This window comes from Canis lupus, chromosome 28 (assembly GCF_003254725.2).
Source record: "Canis lupus dingo isolate Sandy chromosome 28, ASM325472v2, whole genome shotgun sequence".
NCBI classification, from domain to species: Eukaryota; Metazoa; Chordata; class Mammalia; order Carnivora; family Canidae; genus Canis; species Canis lupus.
This window is the reverse complement of record NC_064270.1, coordinates 23620093-23644718: the sequence shown is the minus strand read 5'-3', so window position 1 is coordinate 23644718 and position 24626 is coordinate 23620093. Positions and strand designations below refer to the sequence as shown.

Here is a 24626-nt window from a genome sequence, read left to right as displayed (position 1 = left end):
TGAAAGACACATTGCAGAGTCTGGTGGGTGGTCTCTGTCCTGTAGAGAGCAGGGTATTAGAGAAAGAGATAGTGAATAGTGCTGTGCCTAGAAATGTCAGCTGGAACCACAGGATCAGGCCCTGATGAGGATCCTGGAGCAGCAAGAAGAGCTACAAGCATGGTCCAACCCTCACACAAGTTAGTCTACAGGGGACCCAGGCAAATAAAACACTCAAAAATGCTGCAGAGATAATGGCTGAAAAAGTGCTGGGTAACACATGAGGCTATAACAAGAGATCTAGCTTAGTCTAGAGCATCAGAGAAGATTTCCATATGTCACATTAAGTCGAGTGTCAACAATAAAGTTCCCTGTCTAGTAACAGAAGACAGGGTTTTATTGTTTGTTTACACAGATGGACCTAAGAAGAAGGAAGAAGGAGGGATTATTCAGACTCAGTTTTAGGCAACTGGATGAGAAGAGAAGCATTTAACTGAGATAGAGCAGGAGGGGAAATAAGAAAGTTTGTGTAAGGGAGAAGATATGCAATAAAGAGACTTGTTGAGCTTGAGTGTCACTGAGATGGTCTAGGGCTGGGGAGAGTTCAGAATTAGAAAGCCAGATTTGAGTGTCATAAATGTTTAGGTACAATTTCATGTCATGAAAGAGGAAGGATTTTCTCAGCTAGGAAGATTTCACAGGGGTGGGCAGACTGTAATCTAGGGCCAGATCTGACTTGTCATCTCTTTTCACAAATAAAGTTTTATTGGAACATAGCATGCTCATTCACTTACATATTCTCTGCTACTTTCATGTTACAGCAGCAGAGTTGGATAGCTGCAACAGACTCCAGATGGCCTGCAAAGTCTGAACTACTCACCATCTGGCCTTTAAAGCACATGTTGGCCAACCCTTGCTTTAGAGGAATCGAGATGGTGAGGCTGAAACGCTAGACAAGGGGAGAAAAGAAGCTCAGTGACAAAGACCACCTTGAAATTAGAAAGAAATCTCATTGAAGGACATTATGAAGGACAAAAAGAAATTTTTAAGAAAGAAGAATTCTCAAGTCATTTGAGAGGAAAGCTGGAGGAGAAGTCATTGAATTTCAAGGTTACATGATGGGTGACCCAGAGAAGTTTGGAGAAGATGGTAGCAACAAAAGTCAGATCTCAGTGGGTTGAAGTTCAGGAAAGGAAATCGACAGGGCACTCTTAAAGAACTGTACTGGAAAAAGGGAAGACTGAAAGGAGGTGGTGGTCTGAAGCAGCAGATCAGCAGCATAGGAAGATGCCAATGAAGAACATGCAGACAATGCCTAAATAAAAGTGCTGGTGGTGGAGAGTGGACGTAACATGGAGTTAGAGTCCCGAGTAGAGGGAAGAAGCTCTTGAAAAGATCAGAAGGGGTTAGCTTTATAAAGGAGCAGAAACACTTTCTTCTCTGAAAAGGATTGAACATAGAAAATGATGAGAACATTCTGGGAACTTCCCTTTGCTCAGAGATGTAGAAAGCTGTGTGATTTGCTGAAAGTCAGGGAACTGAGGGGGAAAATCCCACTTCAACTTCTGCCAGTTTTCAGAATGGATAGTAACTCGAAGCCAGAATTTAACTCAAGGAAATAACTTCTTTATCATTCTCAGATATTGGGTGTCTCAATGAGAACATTCTCCTACCCGCAAAGCACTGGCTCTGTCATCTAGAACATAGGTCAGCAAGATTTTTTCTGTAAAGGGTTAGACAGTAAAAACTTTGTGCTCTGTGGAACACATATGAACTGTTTTTCTTTTTTCTTATATATATATTTTTTATCACTTCTCTTTAAAAGTATAAAAAACCACTCTTAGCTTCCTCGTTGTACAAAAAGTAAAAGGTGGATTTTGCCCACGGGCTATAGTTTACCAATCCTGATCTAGATTACTGGCATCATAAACTCTAGCTGTTTGTGGTTTCATTTTTCTTACAAAGCCAAGTGTGCCAGTGATCAAAGTGTAAATTTATAGATTTGCTGGTGATCATGAACCTAAAAGGCTAACTTTCTCACCCTATATCCCATCCTCCTCATGAGTTCTCCCAAGGTAGAGGATTGGTTCGGTTACCTCAATTCCCACCGACTGGTTGTCCAAATCCACAAAAGGCAAGACGGGCTGAGGTCTATTGATCAACCACAGGAAGATGGCGGCTCCAAAGGTCAGGATGCAGATTAGTGCCGGGGTTGGAAGTGGGGAAAACAAGAAGTTAAAGATAAAAAGCATCTTTGTGAGTAGCAGCAGGAAGTTCAGGCCTTTAAAAAGAAAAAAAAAAAAAGGAAAGAAAAAAGTTAGAGGAAATGGCTGAAATTTTTACTCGATAGTTGTATTTACAAAAGGACACACACACACACCTCAACGTCTAACCCTCCAAAAACCGGGGTTGGACCTCTCTAGAAGCAGAGTTTCTCTCACTGTTGACTTTAGCAATGTTGAAAATAGTAGCTTTCTCCACTCCTGCGACTTGACTGTCCTCCCACAGCAGAGGGAGAAAGGAAAGGCAGAAAATATCAAAGGAAACAAGTTAATCATTTCCCAGACAATTTTATGAAATGACTGCCCTTTTAACTGGGGCCCACAGGGCCTAGAAGAAACCTTTCTGGCTCCAGCCTAAGCTGGTAGTCAGAGGAGGGCCCTCTAGAGACCTTCACCTGTCCAGGCCAACCAGGGGGAAGGAGGGGTTGTTTGGCTTGGATTTCTCTAGTACAAAGCAGAGAAGGGAACATCTGTAGAGGTGACTCAACAGAGTTTAAAATTCAAGCATTCTGTATGAAGGACATTTCCTGCTGACCAGATAGGCCTCATGCATTGCTTTCTTTTTTGAAGCATCACTAGAGTCTCAGAGAGCAACAGCATCTCAGTTTGCTATGTCCAATGCCCTCTCCTCCAGGGAGCCAAGAGAAACCATTTTTACCAGAGGCAACGTCCGCCCTGTTCACAGAAAAGGTGCTAGAGAATGGACCCAGCACATGGTAGCAAGTGAGCATTAAAGATTTAGGCCAGGAAGAGATCTCAAGGAACTGAAACCACAAAGGTTTTCCCCAACCCAGCTTTTCTTGTAGTTTCCAGCCAAGGCAAGCTTTGAACTGCTCTGGTAGCAGGAACTAGTGTTTGGGCAGGTCCTAGGAACTTTGGCTGAGGCCATCTCTTCCAACTCTTGCCCCGGACAGCTTTCAGACCAGGCTGTTTGCATGGATCATGGAGTTCCATCCAACCAATGTCATGAAGTAGCATTTTAGAGATGAGAAGAATTGAAGCTCCTAGGGGTAAAGCAACTTGTCCAAGGTCACGTACCACTTCCCACTGCTGCTTCCCCATTGAAATCTATAAAACCACTACTCCTCTTTCCTCAGGAGTCCAGTTATAGAGTTCAGGGAGACCAAACCTGCCTGGAACCTTATGGGTAACAGCAAAGAAAATTCAGAGTTTGCATTCTTCAAAGTTTACCACGGTGCCCTATAGAACAAGATCTCAGAGATGAGGCCAAAGTTTCCCACTTAAAAATCAAGAGAGCAAAGCATGCTCAATACAAAGTTTGATCTGATCAAGATCCTAGTTGCCCTGAGAACTTGGGGGCAGCTGCCATCAGCTGGCATCTGGAACTTTCTCCAAGAAGACAAACACTTCACCTTAACAAAGGCTATGGAGTCTGGTAATCATGTCAGTCATCTTGGCATTCTTCTGCTCCCTGACAGGTTATTACTTGAATTTGGAGCAATCCCTTTCCATTTTATGGAGGGAAGCTGAACTTCCAAACACTGGGATGACTGGCCCCCACTCCTTGGTTTCTTCCACATTGTGTTTAGGGGAAGAAAAAGAAGACACAACAAAAACAAAAGCGAGGCCCCATAGGTGCTAGGTTACCTCACAACTGGTGCTATTGTGACCATCTGCCAGGATTCTGAGAGCTGAGATTTTTTAAATCAAGCCTTATCCGGATTTGTAGGGTCAAGTGGCACGTTCAGGAGTCAGAATGTGTTCAAGAGCCAGCCAGGTAGAACTTTGTTTTTCCCAGATGGGGAATGGGGTGTCCCAGGGAAAATTGTGAAATTGGCAGAGTGGGGAGCAGCACCCAGAAGAAGAGAGACCTAATTTGTGCTTGGCCATCCTACGCACCCTCAGCTTGAGACACTGCCCCCCATCCTGGAGTATCTTCTGACCTAGAATTCTCTCCTCTGTCTTAATCACACCTTCAAATTAAGAGATTCTTAACCTTTACTCCCCTTCTCAGCTAAGGGAAGAAATTGTTGACCTAAGGATTTTGGCTTTTTTCTTACAGAGAGCAGATTTACATTTTAACCAGAGACTTTGCAAACAATTTTTTCAAGGAGGATCTAAAGGTGAAATTTCTGCTTCAGGTAGCAGTGTGGGACCAGGGAGGAGCAGCACAAGGGGAGGGGAGGAGAGAGAGAGAGAGAGAACCCAGGATCAGTCTAAGGGCAACACCTGCGTCACCCCTCTCTGACTGTTACCACTTTGTAATGTGAGCCCATGATCACCAGATTAGATTTTTTTTCTCCCTAGAAAATCTAGAACACTGGATTTTTGTAAAACCTCAATTTTAACTATTGGCTCAAGTAGTAGGTCTGGTATGGGACAAACAAAAAGATATCTGGCTTAATCTGGACCATGGTGTGTCAACTCCTGAGCCCTCCTTTAAGACATACTGCAGTTGCACCTCCCGCAAATGGAAGAGATGGATCCTTTGTTACAAACGAGAAGGATAGTTATAAATGTGAAGACGGCGTTTTCAGGAGAATGAAATACCTTGCTTATGCTGGCAAGGGATTTTATTTGCAGAAGACACTGAAGGATGTGTCTATTTGTCAACTGAAAGAGCTTACTCACTTTGTTTGCTATGGCAAATCACCAAGCCAGTTGAAACAGGATTTGTGCAGAATTTCAGACGGTTCCTCTCTGCTGCCTCACATTTTTTAAAAATTGAGGTAAAATTCACAGAAGACTAAATTAACCAATTTAAAATGTACAATTTAGCAGTATTCTGCACATTCGTGATGTTGTACAACCATCGCCTCTAGTTAGGTCCACAACATTCTCAACCCCGAAAGAAAACCAAGTGCCCGCTTATTCCCTCCTCCCGCCACCCCCACAGCCCCTGGCAACCACTAATTTACTTTATTTCAATTTGAATAATTGAAGAATTTGTTCTTACAAATTCTTAATATTTCATATAAATGGAAACCTGTAACAGTGACTTTCTGTGTCTGACTTTTCTCACTAAGCATAATATTTGCAAGGTTTATCCATGTTGTAGCACATATCAGTGCTACACTTCTTATGGCTAAGTAAATATTCCACTATATGGAGAGACAGTTTACTGATGCATTCATCGGCTGATAGATATTGGGATTGTTTCCACATTTAGGCTATGGTGACCAGTGCTATCTATGAACATTTGTATACAGACTCTGTTTTGAATGCCAATTTTCAGTTCTTTGAGGTAAATATGTAGGAGTGTGTGTAATTACTGGGTCACATGGTATTTTTGCATTTAACCTTTTGAAGAACCACCAAACTGTTTTCCACAGTGGCTGTACCATTTTGCATCCCAAACAACAACACAGGGTGTTCTGATTTCTTTACATCTCCACCAACACTTGCTATTTTCTGGGTTTGTGTTTTTTTTGTGTTTTTTTTGTTTTTTTTTTAATAATAGCCATCCTAATAGATCTGAAATGGCACCTCATTGTGGTTTTGATTTGCATTTCCCTAATTGCTAATGATGTTGAGAGTCTTGTCATGTGCTTGGTGATCCTTTGTATTTCTTCTGTGAAGAAAGGTCTATTATAGTCCTTTGCTCATTTTTAAATTGGGTGATTTGTCTTTTTGTTGTTGAGCTGTAAGAGTTCTTTATATATATGGATACTAGACCCTCCTCATATACATAATCTGCAAATATTTTCTTCCATTCTATAGTCTTTTTACTATCTTGATAGCTTTTTTAAAAAAGATTTTGTTTATTCATGAGAGACACACACAGAGAGGCAGAGACATAGTCAGAGAGAGTAGCAGGCTTTCTGTGGGGAGCCCAGTGCAGGACTTGATCCCAGGACCATGACCTGAACTGAAGGCAGACGCTCAACCATTGAGCCTCTCAGGCATCCCTCGATCACCTTTTTTATACATACACACAATTTCAACCTCATGATGCTAGTACCAGAGACGATTTGCAACCACATATCATGTGACTCTCTCACTGTTTAGCTAGGAGAAGCTGAGGGCCCAAGAGATGGTAAAACTTTTTGGGCTCTACCACTACTGGACCAGGAAGCTCTGGTTAGCCCTCTAACCTTTAGAATCTGCTAACACTTCCAGATATGCTCAAGTAAATGAGAAGAGAAAACACTATCTCTTTTGTCATATGTCCAATGTCACTCAGATTACAGTTCTGGTTTGGTCATTTCCTGGGACCTCCTGTAAGCAGTTGATGTGGTGGCATTTCCTCGTCCCTTTACACTACTATTTGGGAAAAAAAATGAGGTAGAGAAAAGTATCATGGCGGTAAGGATATGTTATACTGTACATGGGAGCTCCTCTTCCAGGTCATCTACAGGTGGATGAGCAAGCCATACTACACATTAGGATGGCCCCATGTGGAAAGCTTCCTTCACTTTTTGATATAGTGATAGGGACACACCACAGCCCCACACACCAGGATGTCCATTTGTCCCCAGTCCTTCCCCAGGATTCACTCCAGGGCCCCCCCTCCTCTGTGGTAGGTAGTCCCTCATCTACTAGCTTCTAACACATTTAATTCCCAAGCTAGCTGAAGGATGCCTTCTACCTTCTGCCTTAACACCTGCTTTCCAACTCCCAGGACCGCGATACCTAGGTTTGGACCTTCCTATATTCAGCTCTGAGTTTTGCTCCTCTGAGGATTTGGGCTACCATTTCTTCACTAGGTCTCATTTTCTTTGAATGAAGTCCTTTAGATGGACCCTTGGACTACTCTAGTTTTTGGTCAACTATATTTATTGTTATGAAGCTTTCAGGCTATCCCTTTAGCCTACAAATAATGTTTGTTTTATAGCCCCTTTCCTTTCAAAAATTTATTTTTCTACATGTATTCAGCTCTCCAACCATAAGTCAATTCCATTAGAGCTTCTGTATATGTTCTTCCCCTTCCTAAAAGACTATTCCCCAGATTTGAAATGGTTGTGCCTTGCTTATAACCTGGGCCTCAACTCAAATGTCACTTCCTCAAAAACTCACTCTCTCTGATTATCCTATTTAAACATCACCCTTTCCACTCCAATCACTATCACAGAACCTTGTGTTCTCTTTTCTATGATGCTGTTCACTTTCTGAAATAGTCCTGGTCCCTTATCATCCATGGCCCCCACTGAACTGATATTCTAATTAGAACAGAGATTTTTGTTTTGTTCACCACTGTGTCTCTAATGCCTCTACCATGCTGGGCACATAGTTAGCTTACCATCAGTGGTTGTTGAATAAATGACCAGTTTTCTGGTACAGAATTGTCTGTTTCAAATACTCTGTTAACCCATATTTCCCTTAGTAAAATTTCCCACCCCCAAGCTCCCAAATCTTAAATCATCAAAAAATCACTCTGACCAATCTTGAGATGGGTACTTCTAAATCAAACTTCTACTTTGGCACAGTATTGGATTAGGGATGGTAGGGGGTGAAAAGGATGTGTTTCTAACACAAATCAAAGACTACTCAGAATGAGTATACTCCTCTGTGTTTGAAAGAATCTAAAGGATGAATCTTATCAAATGAAGTCATCTACAGTAGTAAGTGAGCAGGAAACCCAGCCTAGAAATAAATAATTGTGGTTACCCTAGGTTTCTGGAATTCAAAGAACAGTAAGACAAATTATCTTTGCTTTTAGGCCAGGAGAACTATTTTCTGTGCAATAATGGGATATAAATTTCAATTATGAACTTTTGGGAGGAACAATCTACTTTCTAAAAAGTGATATACTAATTTAAATTTAATTGGTTTCCCTGTTCCCTTACATGTATGGACTCATTCTGTGGTGACAGAGAGCTCATTAAAAGAGAGACCACAGTCACCAAGTTCTTATCCAATTTGTTAACACACTCTTCTGTACTGAATGACTTGCTTTCTCCTAGAGACTAGGTCCCAAGGCTTCACAACTCATAATGACTCCAGAGGGGCTTGTGTGTGATTTAGAAGACTGTATATGAAGGTTTTGCCTTCTTGATTGGGTTTTAAGTCACCAGCCCAGCCCCCCTAGATTCCTGCCACCCTCAACTTAGGAAACCTCCATCTCTATTCTTAACCACATAGTCAATAGCTCTAGAAAAATTGCAAAGTAATGGTAAAAGGTTAAAAGAACATTATGAACTGACAGTTTTATGAATATAAACTTTTCCTTAACATGCAACATGAATATAACCTCCTTAGAAGCCATGAAATAATTCAGTAAAGTGGCCAGTTACTAAATCAGTAGCCAGAAAATCAATAGCTTTCCTTAACTTCATTTAAATAACTAATTCAAAAATAATGGGGAAAATGTCATTCACAATTGCATATTAAGAAAAAAAATGTGTAAACACTTTGTTTAAAAAGTTTAGATCTTAGGGAAATAAGAAGGTTTGAAAATTCCAAATACATACTCAAAGCAGTCAAGAGGACTCCATATTCCTAAATGTGTCTATACATTTAATGCAACTCTAATAAAGACCAATGGGAATTAAAAAGCCAATTCTAAAGCTCACCCAGAAAAATAAAGCTTATTAAAAAGAGTCAGAAAATTTTTTAAGAATAACAGGAATTGGGGAGGGAGGACAGTTAAACATTACCAAATTTGCTTCCATAATGCTAGGGTAGTTTTCTATTGGACAAAACTATGTAACAAAATCATCTTGAAACTCCTAGTGGATATATTATTATATACTAAATTGCATTTCAAATAAAGATAGATTTTTTCACTTAAATAAGAGTATATAGGGGCATCTGGGTGGCTCAGTGGTTGAGCATCTGCCTTTGGCTCAGGTTGTGATCCCAGGGTCCTGGGATGGAGTCCCGCATCAGGCTCCTCATGAGGAGTCTGCTTCTCCCTCTGCCTATGTCTCTGCCTCTCTGTCTCTCATGAATAAATAAATAAAATCTTAAAAAAAAAAAGAGTATAGAGACAGCTGGCTAGCTACTCAGAGAAAAGACATGAAGTCAATTACTATCTTACTCCCACAACAAAAATAGTTAAACGTGGATCAAAGACTGAAATATGGAACAATGACAACCATGAGTATTTGGAGATAAAAAGTATGAGGGATTCTTTTTATAATCATGGCACAAAGAAGACTCAAGAAAGACACAAAATCCAGAAGTGATAAATGAAGACATTGGCAAGTTTGAGCACATAAAATTTTTAAAAATATTTGCCCTTCAGGAAAGGTACCAGAGACAAAGATAAACTGGGACATGTATCAAGTACTTTGCCTGTCTAAAGAGCTCATTTCCTCAAAAGGAATGCTTCGAAGTCAATGAAAAACAAAACACAACACAAAACAAAACAAAAAGCAAAGGTCATGACCAGAACATTCACAGCTGAACAGATTATTTATGATTGCAGAAAGACATTCATCTTTGCTTGTAGTTAAAAAAATGCAAATTTAAAGGAAACGTCTTCTCCTCATCCATAAGATTAGCAATGATGAAATAGTGTAAAGTGCACTCTTAACCAGGGAAACATAAATTTGGTTATCCTTCAAGAGGTGCCTTTTTCCTTCTACCACAATTTAAAATCTGTGCCCTTTGACATAATGACCCTACTAGTAACTTCTGGAGAAAAACATCAGTTCAGTGAAATATATCACAAATGGCTGTGTAAGGTACTGGTTTGGGATGTGGGCTCTGAGTCCAATTACTTGGGCTTATACCCTACGTGATCATCTTCTGTCTGACCTGGGTTAGAAAACCTCTCTGTGGTTTCTCATCTGCAAAAAAACAATGATAATATCTATCCCAGAATTAAAGGAGTTAATATGCCTGTAAAATACTTGTAATAGTGCCTGTTGGATAGGCTAAGGCATTAGTTATCATGTTCATCATCATTACATCTATAGGATTGTTTATAATGCCAGAGACCAAGAAAGACCCCCTTGGTGGAATAGCCAAATAAATTATAACATGTCTACACAGTGGTACTCTTGGCAGGTATTAAAAACAATAGAGCAGATCTGTGTGTACTGATGTGGAAAGAGCTCCATGATAAATTGCCATGTAGAAAGAAAAAAAAAGAACCACTTGGACAAACGTGTACGTGTTTGTGTTTCTAGAAGTATATTCCTCACAGGAAAAGACAGATGGAAGAGGAGAAGTCCTAAATGGATTTTCCAGAAAGTTTTGAGTATTCGGTCATTGAGCTGAAGATATTTAAGGGCTTAACTATATATTGGCATCATTCCAGGAGCTGGGGATCTAGCAGTAAAAACCCTCCCCTTGTGGGTTTGTATTTTATTGGTGAGTTTGATAACAAATCTGAACAAGAGCTAGATTATATAGTATATGGAATTAAAAAGATAGAATCAGGAAAGACGATTGTGGACAGCAGGGGGTATAAGTTTTCAAGTAGGTCTTATTGAGAAAATGACTTGAGAGTAGATACTGTTTAATCTGAAATATGCATGCTTAAAAAAAATGAACATAAAACCAACAACTCTAAGTTACCCTACCTCTGACCGAGACAGCTGACTCACAAACTTCCACCACCTTGGTTGGCGGCATTTCATGTGAACATGCCTGAGAATACAGCCTCAGCTCGGTTTCTGCAAGTGCAGCCTTCTCGCCACCAAAGCCACATTCAACACACATTTCGAGCACTCACGTCATGTGCAAGCCTGTCAACTGCAGAGCAAGCTGGTTTGGACAGCTGCTCCAGGGTAGAAATGTTTTTCATTCATTTCTTTAGCACATGAAGAGCTAGGCCAAAGGTAAAGTTTGAGTCGCAGGGCATCTGTCAACACTCACTGCAAGAAGCTAAGAAGAGAGGTTGGCATGAGATCCTGACCTATGAGTCTGAAGATGACTTTCTAGCCAGTCACAGGCACCCAGGTGCTCAGGTCACTGCCCACATTAGGCTTCTCCAGCAAGCAGGGGCTCTCTCCATCTGGGGCCTGGCACCCAGGGTGCTCCAAGGTGCACACACCATGGGATGTGCCCAGGCAGATGGGAAGAGGTGTTCTTATCTCCTCAAGGTCATACAGGACAGAGAGGGGAGTCAGCATCACCAAAGGGGATCCCTATTCAAACCCAGAGGGTGACTAAGCAGTCATTTCCACACCATGGAGAGATTCTGCGAGCATTTCAATAATTAAAACAGGAAAGGGATATTAAGTCACACATCTTGCCCTTCCTAGCCCAACTGCTAGGCCATATCCAACAACTCCACTTTGTAGGGCAGCTGGCAGGGTGAGGGGAGGGAGAGGCTTGAAACAGGTTTCCTGGCCTGCAAGCAAGCACATAAATAAATCATGAGGTTTCTGATGCATATCCATTGGTAAGATCTTTGCTGCTGAATCACACAGGGAAAGCTCCAGGGACCAGAGCTCAGGAGAGTTGTACGGACTGGAGCAGAACCAGTTCAGCCTTGGGTTTGGTAAGCTGCCTATGACTCAGTGGATACCCCAGCCATGAGGGCTCCCAGGCAGAGGTGGTCTCAGCCTTCAGATTCTACTGCATCGGGCACGGTGCCTGAGGTACAGTGGGAATCCACTGGGTGCCAGGGAGCCACTTATCCCTTTGACTCACCAGTGGCTTAAGTTAACTAGAGAGAGTCAGCAGAAGGGGGCCCACCTCTTCTCAGAAATGCCACAGCCAGAGGCTTCATGCCATGGCATGGGCAACGCTAAGCAATTCGACCTGAATGAGCTCGAGGGTCACTGATGCCGCAAGCATTTGAGTATACTATGTGCCAAGCAGCGTGTTCAGCATGGGGAAAGCTCCCGTAAGCTTAATAGTCTACCAGGACCTAAAAACAATTCCCCAGGCAGTACACAAACGTACCATGGCATATAGCCCAGCCTCTGGAGCATCTGGTGGACAGGTGGACAGGAGAAGTGTGTGTGTGGCAAGAGATTAGATTATTCTCTGTGCTTTAAATTTGTTTATAAATTTATATATTTCAGTAAGGCAAACAAAGGTCTTGGACCAACTGGGTGCCCAGCACTCTGCCATGTGCAGAGGAACACATCCTATTTGGGAAAGGGAAATGGTTGAACGGATGTTTCTGGTGGAAGTAGAGAATCCATATTTAGTTGAAAGGGTGTGGGGAAGAGGAAGCCTTTAAGAAGGCTTGAAGGAGGGCAGCCTGGGTGGTTCAGCGGTTTGGTGCCACCTTCAGCCCAGGGCCTGATCCTGGAGACCCATGATGGAGTCCCATGTCGGGCTCCCTGCATGGAGTCTGCTTCTCCCTCTGCCTTTGTCTCTTCCCCCCTCCCCCCCCGTGTGTGTGTCTCATGAATAAATAAAATCTTAAAAAAAAAAAAGAAGGCTGAAGGATACAGTATCTGGGCCTGGTGGAGATACTAGATGATAGAAGTTATATCAGTTCACAAACACTGGAGAGTCTTGGGGTGCCAAGTCTTGACCAGTTGAGCTGAGTGGTATTTCACAAAAAAGTCCTCAAAATCAAATACCAAAAGCCTCTGAACTCAGTCCATGAAGTTAGCATAGGATGGTTGAGCCACCCATGGGCTGGTGGCAGGCAGTGATAAATCCCACTGGATCTCAGATTGACACAGTCAACCTTGGTCTACCAGGGTGCCTCCAACAAACCACAGCCCAGCAGCCCTACCCTGTGGAAAACTTTGTCTCAGTTAACACCCCAAAAGGCTTCCCGAGCTTGTTGCTGACCGAATGGATTCTGAAAGAAGTGGGGTCAGGAGAATCGGTACCAGAAGTCCACTGGACTTGATAAGAGAGCCTGTAAAAAGATAGTGTGGACAAAGTGCTAGGCCCCTGTCACCCAGGCAGGATAAAAGCAGTGATGCAAACTGTTGTGAAAGAGACCTTCCTGCCAGAGCTCCTGCAGAGTCAGCCCTCGTACTCCCTGGTCCGCCAGTGGTCAGGAGTCACAGATTCAAAGTGCAAACAATAAGTTTTATTGCCAACAGTCTCATTTCTAGCAGCAGACATTCAAGGCCATTGCCCATTTGGGTGTCAGAGGAAGAGTCACCTGGGTCACCACCTGGGTGACCCAGGGATAGTCCCATAACATCACTGAGCATCCGTTTCCTTCAACTGCACACAGGAAGGGACAGGTAAGAGTCCCTACTTGAAAGGGATACCCTACGCGGTCCCCTCCAGTGCAATGCTTGGTAGGTGGGAAGTCCTCAGGAGGACCGGCTCCCTTTCCCGCCCCCACCTCCCTCAGTCTCTGACTTCTTATCAAGTATCAGATGTTCTATCCTGAGGCTTCCTGAAAGAGGGGAGGGGATCGGGACCTTTATACTCTAACTGCCCTCCAACTTACAAGCAAAAGTCTTCACAACTTCTCATTTCTGTGGAAACAGAGGATTTCTCATTGGAGAGGGCATCGAGCACCTCTGAATTCTGATGCAGCTCTCTCCTCCGACCCTACCCTACCCCTGCATCCTGCCCGCAGGTACCCACAACCTCATAAAATAGACTGACCCACAGAGTTGCAGATCTGTGACCTGCTCCCCCAAAGACGGTTGAAACCATGACCTGGCCACAGCCATGCAGTGGCTGCCTGACCTTCCAAACTCCAAAACTCGTGTGTTCATTCACAGAACATGGATTGAGAGCCTAGGAAATATCAGGACCATCCCAGGATGGGATGGTCCAGGCTCCATCCCAGGACCCTGGGATCACAACCTGAGCTGAAAGCAAGAGTCTGGCACTCAACCGACTGAGCCACCCGGGCGCCTCTAGCCTCATCTGGAATTGAGGCAAGTTTGCCTCTGGTGAGTCAGAGTCATGATTCCAGGGTCCTGAGATCAAGCCCCACATCGGGCTCCCTGCTTGGTGGGGAGCCTGCTTCTCCCTCTCCCTCTGCTGCTCCTTGGCTTCTCTCTCTCTCTCTCTCTCCCTCCATCAAATAAATAAATAAATAAATAAATAAATAAATAAATAAATAAATAAATAAATAAAATCTTTTTAAAATGTGATTTTCTAGGAAATCTGAAGAAAGGCTAACTCTGCATAGGAGTAGTTGCAGCATGGTTTTCAGTAGCACATGGACTACAGCTTCGAACTCTGTTTGACTTTGGAACATTAATTCACTTCTCTGAACCTCCTCAGCCATAAAATGGTGAAATCATCCACATCATAAGTTTATCTTAATGAAACGTTAAGAGTAGCTCTTATGAGCTGGTGCTTAACTTGGCTTCATCTGCCTTTTCTCCATTCATTCTCTGACCTTGAGCCTCACTATAAAATCTGTGGCCTACACTATGCGTTTAGCCCTTAAACGTTCGATGATTCCCTGATGTTATGATAGGTGCTTTTGCCCTCAAGGAGTTAGAATATATAGCCTGGGAGAGAAGACTATTTTAGGTCAGGACCTAGCCAATACCTGGCTGAAACATTCTGTTTGGACTGGATAATGTGTTAAAATCAAAAAAAAAAATTGGAATGTGTTTTTTCTGGGGCCGGTGCACCTACCTTGCATTTTGCCAGAGTCCCTACCACCTGCATCTTATTATCTACCACCTATTTAACTCTATTATCTGCTTGTTCTCTAAATATTTGTGGTCTTTGTGTTTTGTTCTCTAGATTGTGCCAAACATACAAGTGATGCCTACAAGAATTTTTACCATGTCTCTTACAAGACTATTCTGTGTTCATCTCAAATACATATCCATCGGAGGGGACCCCTCCTCCATAGTGTTACTCCCGTGCTGGAATATAAAGGGAGGGGGTCAAGTGAAACCAACTATTCTATTAAAAACATTTTTTACTAAAAATTTTTACTAAAAATGATTTTTACTAAATCAATCTTTTTTGAAATTAAACTTGACTATTTTTTAAAGACTCTGCTGCTGATGGAAAACACCGATCTCCTACAAGCTCCAGATTCAATTTTACTTTTCAGACCACCAAACAGATTAATCCCCACATGAGGTAACAATCCTGAACCATGGAATCCCTTCTAAAGCTCATTCTTTGAAGGTCCTTGAAGCTCACCTGAGATTCAACTTGTGGCCCCCCTTAAACAGATCTAAGTTCATTCAGGAACCATCCACCCACCACTGATCCATCACTTCTCAGCAGAGAAGGAGTCAAAGCTCACAATGAATATTGAGGAGGTCTGGCCTGTAGCCCACCTCCCCCGAGAGAGGCAGGAGAAAGAAAATCCAATCCACACCCCTTACACCCCCACGGTCCTCCTTCCCTTTCGCTCCTCCTGATAAGGAAGGTTTAAAGGGGTCCCTTAGAGACCTGGGAGGGAGAGGAAAGCACTACACGTGCTCGGGGCACAGCAAGCTCTAGATTGCCTGGAGCCAGGGGTGACAGTGCCCTGTCGGCCTCTACCTCATGCACACAAGACCCCTTGCTAAGTGCCCCCCCAGGACGGTTCCCCTTACCCTGGGAGGGGGGTGCATCTCTTGGCGCTTCCTGCGAATGGGGCTTCCAGGCTCCAGGTTCTTCCTGGCATAGAATCCCTGTCGCCCTTCCCTCAGCCCCAGTTCATCCAGGGACAGGCTGGCTCCGGAGCATCCATGCAGGCAGCTGGCCACGGCTCGGAGCGCCCCGGTTGTGCCCCTGCCTGAGCTGTCCCGAGTCAGGCCATGGCCGGGCTTTCAAACGTGCTCGGGGACCTCACTTCCTGGTTTTTCTTTCACAAATGAAAGTGGAAGCTGCTCTGACCAGGAGGAGAACAGCCGCCCAGACGCCCTGGCTCCTTTTCAAAGCCTTAACCCCAGCCTCTAAGGGCTCAAACAAAAGCCAGCCTGCAGCACACAATTCACTTTCGCCCCTGTGTCTGACGACCTCGAAACCGAGACAAAAAAATCCAAACAGACCAAATTGACTTGAGGCTGCTCCAGCAGACAACCAGTGCCAGGAAGGGGACAGGGCTCCCCCATCGGCTCCCAGGACAGGTCCAGCCCCTGGTCCCCTCATCCTTCCTGATCTTGGAGCACCTGGCAGGGTCACCCTCCTCCAACCCATGCTCCCTCTCCACCTGCCTCGGTCCCCAAGCACTTCTGATACAGCCAACAAAACAAGCAAGTCAAGAGTGGCAGGGACACGGATGGAGAGCCTGTTCTTTTCCTCTGACACATCAGCCCTTAGATTTTTGTACCTCAAAATCTAAACTAGAAGTCCAGTCTGCTGCCCCCGCTCACTTTCCCCAAATTAAAACTGGGAACAGGGACGCCTGGGTGGCTCAGTGGTTGAGTGTCAGCCTTTGGCTCAGGGTGTGATCCCGGGGTCCTGGGATGGAGTCCCACATCGGGCTCCCCGCAGGGAGCCTGCTTCTCCCTCCGCCTATGTCTCTGTGCCTCTTTCTGTGTCTCTTGTGAATAAAGAAATAAAATCCTTAAAAATAAATAAATAAAAATAAAACTGGGAATGTTTTAAACCACGGGAATACAACAAGCATATATGCCATTAGCTGTCAGATTGATCCTGCATCTTGCAGCTTCTGGAAACCCCACTGGACACACTTGAGTCAGCAACAGGAAAAGGCAAATCCCGTCTTAGTGTTATTGTAAAAATTGTTCTGAATGTGTAGACCGTCTGGAAGGGTCCCGGAGATTGGTCTAGAGGATAACAGGACCTGTAGTAGTCTCACTGGACTCCCCTAAGGCTGGGGCCACAAAGGGCATGAGAGCTTCCATTCTTAGACTTAGAGGCAGAAATCATGAGTTCTCCTGCTCCCTCCTACCCCTCTCCCTGACACCCCAGAATTAAGTAACACTTTCTCTGGCCTTAGTTCTTTCAAGAAGGCTTATGTTAAGTTCAGTATGAACCTGGCCCTTTACCAGAGCTAGGTTAGGATTCGTCTTCTCTACAGAGAGGAGATCCTAAAGCCTCCAAACTGAAACAAAACAAAATGCCAATATGAGCTACATTGCAATCTCAGACAATGGGAGCTGATCCCTTGGCCTCACTCAGGAGTCCCCTTTAGATATGGAAGAAAGACCCTGTCAGAGAAGAGGAGGTAGGCTGCCCTGGCTCATCTCGCAGCTGGAGGGGCCCTTGGCTTTGCTTAGTGACGGGAGCTCTTTCTTCTAGAAGCAGCTCCCTCCAGCAGAGAGCATAGGATGGCCAAACAGGGGTCCAGTCTCAGTTACCTTAAACACTCCGAGTGCTGGCTTCTTTTACCAGCTGGACGAAGAGCTCAGGGCCAGATGAGCTTTACTCCCATTTTACTATTTTCCTCCAGGATTGGACACTCAAGTTCAGAATTGCCTAGGTCTTTCAAACAGGCTACGGAGTTGCATTCCTACTCAATCCTCTGTGCACACGAGGCACACTCAAAATTCCAGGAAATAATGGAAGGTTTCGGTAACCCAGCAGAATTCTGCATTCTGCAGCAGCAGCCTGGAGTGACAGACCGATCAGGACTGTAATCCTAGCCGCACCTCCTCCTGGGTAGGTCGCCTGGGGCTGGGCTGTGTAACAGCCCAGAGACACTTCCTTCAGCTGTGGAATGGGAGCAATCCCACCTGCCTCATAGAAGGTGGTGCGTGGACGAGGTAACACATGCCACACACCTAGCATAGACTCCAGCACCCAAGACAGTGTCTGCTAAGGATTCTCTTCCCCTAGTCCCTTCCAAGTAGGACTCGCTGTCATCAGAAGCTGGCAAATAGCTTTTGTAACCAACCCGACAGGAAAATTTTTGAATGGAAGATGGAGAAACACAGCTTGGCTCGGTCTATAGCCCTTAAGACTTTTAACCCTAGTGTAGTTCCATTTAGTGAAATTAACGACTTTCTCTCCCAAATCTACCTCCTGCCACCATTCATACAGCCTCGATGTCTCTACTTCTTTTCCAACTGGTTTCTGTTTCGCCTCTGCACAAGTCAGCTGAGATCGCTATTTAAACAACTGTGATTTCATGTCAGAAAAGAGCCCTTAGACCGAGGAGAGACATGCATTTCCCACCTGTCCCTGTCCTTATCGTCCCTAGATGTATAGAGTAGGAAGCCATGCTGCAGCTTACCTTGCAAGAGTACGCTCCCTTCCTGGGCCCAGGAATTGCACTCCTCACAGCTGGCTGCACTGGATCAGCACCACATCCAGACAACTCTGCCCCTTGCACAGCTCCTGTGATGAGGCCACATCTGAAGCCAATGTGTTCCGTCTTGAGAGTGACCAACAAGCTCCCTGAAACCTTTGAACCTGTTGCAATAGGGGTTCAAAGGTAGAAGTTACCTGTTCAAACACATGGAGTAACCTCCAACAGTGACAAGTGTAGAATTTGGCAAAAGGTTAAAACCGGGATAGTTATGCAAGGGCTGAGGAAAAAGAAGGAGAAGAAAAGACAACCCTCTACTCTGAAAGCTGTCATTTAACAAGCAAAATCTTTATGAAGCCCAACCTCAAGGGAAAGGAAGTAGACAAGTAGGTCTTCACATCTGCTTTTGGGACAGAATCCCTGAAACTGTGATAGGAAGAGGAAGGTCTAGCTAACAAAGAGGGAAAACCTGCTCCTTGAGGTAAGGTTGAGAGGAACATGGGAAGTCACTTTAATTGGTTCAAGCTATAACTTTCAGAATCAGATAGGCAGAGGTCTGCATTTCAAGATCAGTCTTCTTCCAGAAGAGGCCAGTGACCCCCTCCAGAACGAGAACATCTCCAAGATGATGAAATAAGACAAATCTTTCAAGCATCTAGACTGAGGGGCAAGCCTACCTGGGTCGAATTCAGAATGCAGAACCACGGATGCAGCCTGAACCTCCCATGGCTTAGGAAGGTCCTTAAAGAAGTACATTACTATTACATCGCTTTTCAACCTCTGCTAACTCTCTCTTGACATTTTTTTTAAAGATTTTATATGTTTATTTTAGAGAGAGTGAGGAGGGGGAGAAAGGAAGGATCACAAGCAGATTCCATGCTGAGCTCGGAGTTAGACGTGGGGCTTGATCTTCACTACCCCGAGACCATGATCTGGGCTGAAACCAAGAGTCAGATGCTTAATCAGTGGAGCCACCCAGGTGCCCTTCTCTCTTTCCATTCTGAGATCACTGGTCATCATTCTTAGTTCTAAACTCTTTAAGACTGCAGGGCACCATTATTAAACAAAAAGGAGATGAAAGAGGCACCAGAGATCGTGTTCAATTTCCGTGTTATAGACGAGGGCAAGGGCACCAAGGGCCTTTCGGGTGAAGGGAGTCACTCAGAATCATACAACCAGTTCGTTGTGAAAGTGACACCTGACTCTGGCCCCAGACAACCACTTCAGTGCCTTTGTCCTGATATGGTTCTGTTTCATTGATACGTAGTCATTTAACCACCAGGAGATTTTAGACTTGACCACTTTCTGTGTACTGGGCTGGCAGAAATTTGTGGCAATGCTGCATTAGGTTTCTTCTAATTGTATTCAGTCAGTCAGCTAATAACCTCAAAATCAGAAGCCAACACCTTGTCCTGTGGACTCCCATATGAAGCAGCTACCACACTAGGTTTTAGTAGGACAGACTCTTACCCAGGTCTTAGGTGCATTGGGTCTTTAAAATCACTTGATGGCACACAGCCCTAGTCCTGCCTTAGTACCTGAGGGAAAAGGGCTAAGAAATAACTAAAGAACATGTGGGTTAATGAAAACTGGGGGCATGAGTTGAACCCATTTGTTGAATTCCTGCCAAATTGTGTTAATTAGCCACCTACTATGCCATACTTGCTTAGATAAAAAGATGCTCCAAACCAGTGATTCTCAGACTTTAGCAAACATCACAGTCCCCTGGAGAGCTGGTTGCAATACAGATTTATGGGCTGGTGCCAGACTTTATGATTCAATAGGTCTAGGTTAGGGCCTTGAATCTGCATTTCTAACAATTCCAGGTGATATACATGCTGCTGGTCTGGGGACCACATGAGGAACACCACTGAACCAAGCAGCCACTTTGCCTTTAATGAGCCCAACTACTGAAATGTCAAAAGGGACTGTGTTTGGGGAAGTCTTGGCTATGGTGACCTTGCAGGTGGAGGAAAATGGGGCCCAGAGTAGAACTCATTACTGCTATGGAAGACAGATGTTCCTCAAGGTCGTAGGCAGGCTAGTCTCAAAGTGGCACCTTGGTAGTAACAGGAGGTACTGACATTCCCTGCCTCACTTCTCCTTGTGTAAATGTCAAAGTCCCGCAGCATCATAACCAGACAACCTATGTGGGTATGAGGATGGGGGTACAGGGGGTGTCATCTGATCCAACAACCTTAACTTTATTCTTAAGGATACCTGAGATAGTAAAATGTAAAGCAGCTGGGGCATAGACTCAGTAGGAGAAGGGAATCTGGAAGCCAGGTCTCCAGTGTCCCCATGGGCTATCCAATCTCTTTATAAACCACGATTTCCTATATCATCTCTCTTCAAGAAAAAAAAACCCTCAAAAACAAAAAGTTAAAAAAAAAAAAAACCTATGTGAAATAAGGCTTCTTTACAGCACCCTCCATTTTTCCCCACCCTTCCCACAGCCATATATGTCTAGAATTCAATACAAATTCCTTCAAGGTTTGAGCATCCTGTAGCCCCACAAAGTGCAAACTTTATTGTTTTATGCCGTTTATAGGTAAGGTGCTCCAGGTGTTATGAGTCTGACCCAACAGCCACAGTTTGGACACACTTACACACAGTGCTGGGGTCGGTTTGTTTATATGCCCTCGCCTTTGGCAGAGACGAAGAAACCACGTATTTCATATACAACAACTCCAGAAGACCAGGAGCCAGTATTCTAGAGTTTTATAACACAGCCTGTAAATAGTCAAAATACATCCTTTTTTTTTCTTTTTTTTAAGGGAGAGCAAGAGAAGGTGAGCAGAGGGGGAAGAGGAGAAGGAGAGAATGGATCTTAAGCAGGCTCTGCAGTGAGCATAGAGCAGGACACAGGTTCAATCCCACATTTCTGAGATCATGACCTGAGCTGAAACCAAGAATCTGATGCTTAACCCACTGTGTCACCCAGTCGCTCCCAGATACATCTTATGATAGTGGCTGATAGCTCTCTAGAAGAAGACTCCAGGTTTCCTTCATTTTTGAAAGCAGGGAAAGACAGATCTATAAGCAGTCTGACTTTTTATGTAGCCCCACAGTGAATTTATGTAGCTCCTCCCAGTTTATAAAACATTTCCACTATCTTTTAACAAACCTGTGAGGTCTAAGTGGGGACAGTACCCTCAGCATCCAAACCTTCAGTATCTGTTGGGGCCTGTGACACAGGCGTCCTTTGGCCCTCACCATAAACCTACCAGATGGCTATGATTTGTGGCATAGGAAACACTTACTTAGGAAGAATCTTAGCCTGTTTCAACTGCTAATCTAACGTCTTTAGAAGTGAAGCAATAAGAGGAGAAAGAGCAGAGCCTAGAGCTATAGGCTGGATCCACTCATGTTAACTTAGTAATGGTGGCTCAGAAAGAAAGGAGACAAGACATTCCTCTCTAGAGGTGGCTGTGTAGGAGGACACATTGTGATGGCATAGAGTGGGTACAAATAAAACTGTGAGGGAATGACCTTTAGCTTTCCACATGGCAGAGCTGACTTTGAAGTTTACCCTTCTACGGAGATGTGAAGAGGAAGGGGCAAAGTTCCTTAAACTCTTAACAAGGGTGCCATATAATTTGCCATTCCAACTATCAGGATTCTATACCCACCCTTCCCTTGGTTATCTGATGTTTCAAAAGGCTTATGGCACTCAAAGTACACCTTGCCAGGTAGCAAGCTAAGGTTCTTATGCCAGCTCCTTTATAAAGGCCTTCCAAGGTATCAGGAACATTATTGAGCACTGTTCCAAGAGCTTTGTCTGCAATATCTCACTTAACTTCACTGTGTCCCCATAAAGAATTTATTGTTCTGTAAAAGAAAAGCTAAAAGAGGGCAATTAACTTGCCCAAGGCATGTGCCTAATAGCTGGCAAAGTTTCAGAGTCAGATTTTGAGTTGAAGGAGTCGAGTCCAAAGTTTAGGTATATATCTATGAGTATGACCCATTCCATCAACCTCTTGCCATCTTGTGCATTTATATATATGCTTTATCTCGGGAATCTTTCACTGGTCTCCCAAAGAAAATTAAGAGCTGTTGTCTTAGAGGAAGCAGGACACAATGCCAGCCTAAGGATCTGATGCCAAGGGTGAAACAACAGCTACCTTTTCCCTCCTCAGAAGGGCTTTCCATCTGCCTAGATATCCTTCCTGCCACTGAGATCATTTCCCACACAGAGCCTCACTTCACTCAACTCAAGAGGCCCAATGCACCATAGATCCAGCTGTGCAACCCTCAGGTTGGTCTGCTTAGTCGTGAGTGCCCAGGGCACTGTGTCAATCTTGGACCATGGGGGGATGCCTGGGTGGCTCAGCGGTTTAGTGCTGCCTTCGGCCCAGGGCGTGATCCTGGAGACCCAGGATCAAGTCCCACATCAGGCTCCCTGCATGGAGCCTGCTTCTCCCTCTGCCTGTGTCTCTGCCTCTCTGTGTCTCTCATGAATAAATAAATAAATCTTTTTTAAAAAAAATCTTGGACCATGGGACTTCACAACATGTGTGGGAGAAGCTGGCCTCCATTTCAGTGCTAGAGCAGCTCATTTTTCCTCAGCTTGGGTCATGAACAGAAACAGCGTGAGCACCCAGGCCCTTGAGGCCACTTGCTCATTCTTTGTGGGAAGGAAGTGTTATTCAAGTGTGAGCACTCAGTCTACAAGAAGAGTGTTTGCATAGATTGCGATACAAAGCTTTCCCTATTCCCAGATATGCCATACCTCCCCACACACACAACATACACAGAGCACATGGCCTTGTAGACTTCGGTCTGAACTTTCTGACTGGTAAGCCACAGCACACGGATGGGCCATGAGGTACTGGCCCTCAGCCCTCACAGTGGCTGGTATGCTTGTGAACAGCCTCATCTAGGGTAGTGTGTCACATAAATACGCTTACTCTCAGGTTCATGATGTCAGCAAGGTTGGACACAGGCAACTTGCTCCTTTGTCAGTGACAAAGTGACACAGGCAACTTGCTCCTGCAAGTGGTTTCCAGGAACATTTACAAATCAGATGGAAAGTGGAAAGATCCTTGAGAGAGATTGTCAGCTCTAAATTCCCAGAACCCTCAATAATCTGGTAAAAATCATCGGCATTTCCCAGCAGGTTAGAAAGGTGGCTGAGAGGAATGATTAAGATCTGTGCTGCCCAATAGTTAACCAGGAGCCACATATGGCTACTGAGCACTTGAAAGGGGGCAAGTCCACATTTAGATGTATACAAAACATATTCCAAAATTTGGAGACTTAGTATGGAAGAAAATAGCGTAACATGTCAGTTTTAAAAATACTGCTTACATGTTGAAGTGAGAATATCTAGGATATGCTAGATAAGTAATTCTCCTTGTTCCTTGTCCTCTTATAAATAGGTCTGCTGAAAATTTTTAAATTTTTGAAGGGACTTGCACTGTATTTTCCTTGGACAATGCTGATTTAGACCATAGGTTCTTGGCTTTAATGCCTCCAGAATATAAACAAAAGATGTGTCACTCAGCGGCAGCAGCGAACATGTCATAACTGGAAGAACTTGAAGACAGTAAGGTCTTTTGCTTTGCATATAGCTTTGGCATATTAGAGCCCACGGAGGTAAGCCAAGTGCCTACGAGGTGCGAGGACCCCGATCACTGCGAGGTTTTCCTGACCTGCGAATTCAGACAGCATGAGTTAAACATCCCTTCCACAGAGGTTATGACCTTGACTGGAGTAACAGTCTCATATTCTAAAGCTACTGTTCCACGCCAGGCACCAGCCTGCGTGTCCTATCTACATCTGTTCTTCCATCTAATCCTCACATGAGCTCATCAGGGTAATTAGAAATAAGGAAACCGAGGTTTAGACACTGCATAACATGTACAAGTCAGCTTAAATCTCATTGCAAACCGGTGCCCCCAACCATCTCGCTACACTACCTCCTCCAGGAGGGTGAGTGAGGAATGCAGATGGGGGTGTCCATACTTTGGGGGGCATGCCAACACCTCCCTCTTCACCAACCCCTTAGGGACATGGTCCTCTGTTTTGCAGTCTTGGTTCCCTGGGCTCACAGCATGAGAGCACAACCCTGAGAGCCTGGCTAGAGAGCTATTTGGGAACTTCTCACATGAGTGGAGCGGAAATACCAGGAAGTGGGAGGGGTTCTGGTCTCTCCAGACAAGAAGTTGAAGAGGGTGGAGGAGTCAGAAAGGAACATCCTGCCTCGCTTTAGATGGCTACACACCAGAGAGAAGCTGCTCAGACAACAAGCCTTATGTCACACAGGCCCCCAATGGGATGGAGAAGCAGATCATGCATATGGGTTTAAAGTGTATACTCATCAGAGAAAGATATATTAAGGCAGGGGCACTTTGTTTGTTCAGCATCTGGGACACTGTGGCAGGAAAGGTGTTCTTGGAAAACTTAACATTTTATTGAAAATGGCTTGGGAAGTAATGCGTCAATGTTAATAT

At 44.2% G+C, this 24626-nt stretch overlaps 1 protein-coding gene across 4 annotated transcripts in view; it reads right to left on the bottom strand.

The window, feature by feature from the left end:
* The window catches only part of ACSL5 (acyl-CoA synthetase long chain family member 5), a 41114-nt gene extending 22802 nt beyond the window's left edge, over nt 1-18312 (bottom strand). Inside the window, exons 1-2 of one of the 4 annotated variants that reach the window (XM_025467204.3) lie at nt 18157-18312; nt 2076-2260 (exon numbers count right to left, since the gene is read on the bottom strand). In XM_025467204.3, the coding sequence (XP_025322989.1) occupies nt 2076-2231 (156 nt within the window). In that variant the 5' untranslated portion in view covers nt 2232-2260; nt 18157-18312. Of the gene's footprint in view, nt 1-2075; nt 2261-2359; nt 2497-3634; nt 3786-15568; nt 15837-18156 lie in introns of those variants that run through there. The other 3 variants (XM_025467205.3, XM_025467207.3, XM_025467206.3) reach the window with 3 other exon arrangements.
* Nucleotides 18313-24626: the final 6314 nt, after the last annotated feature.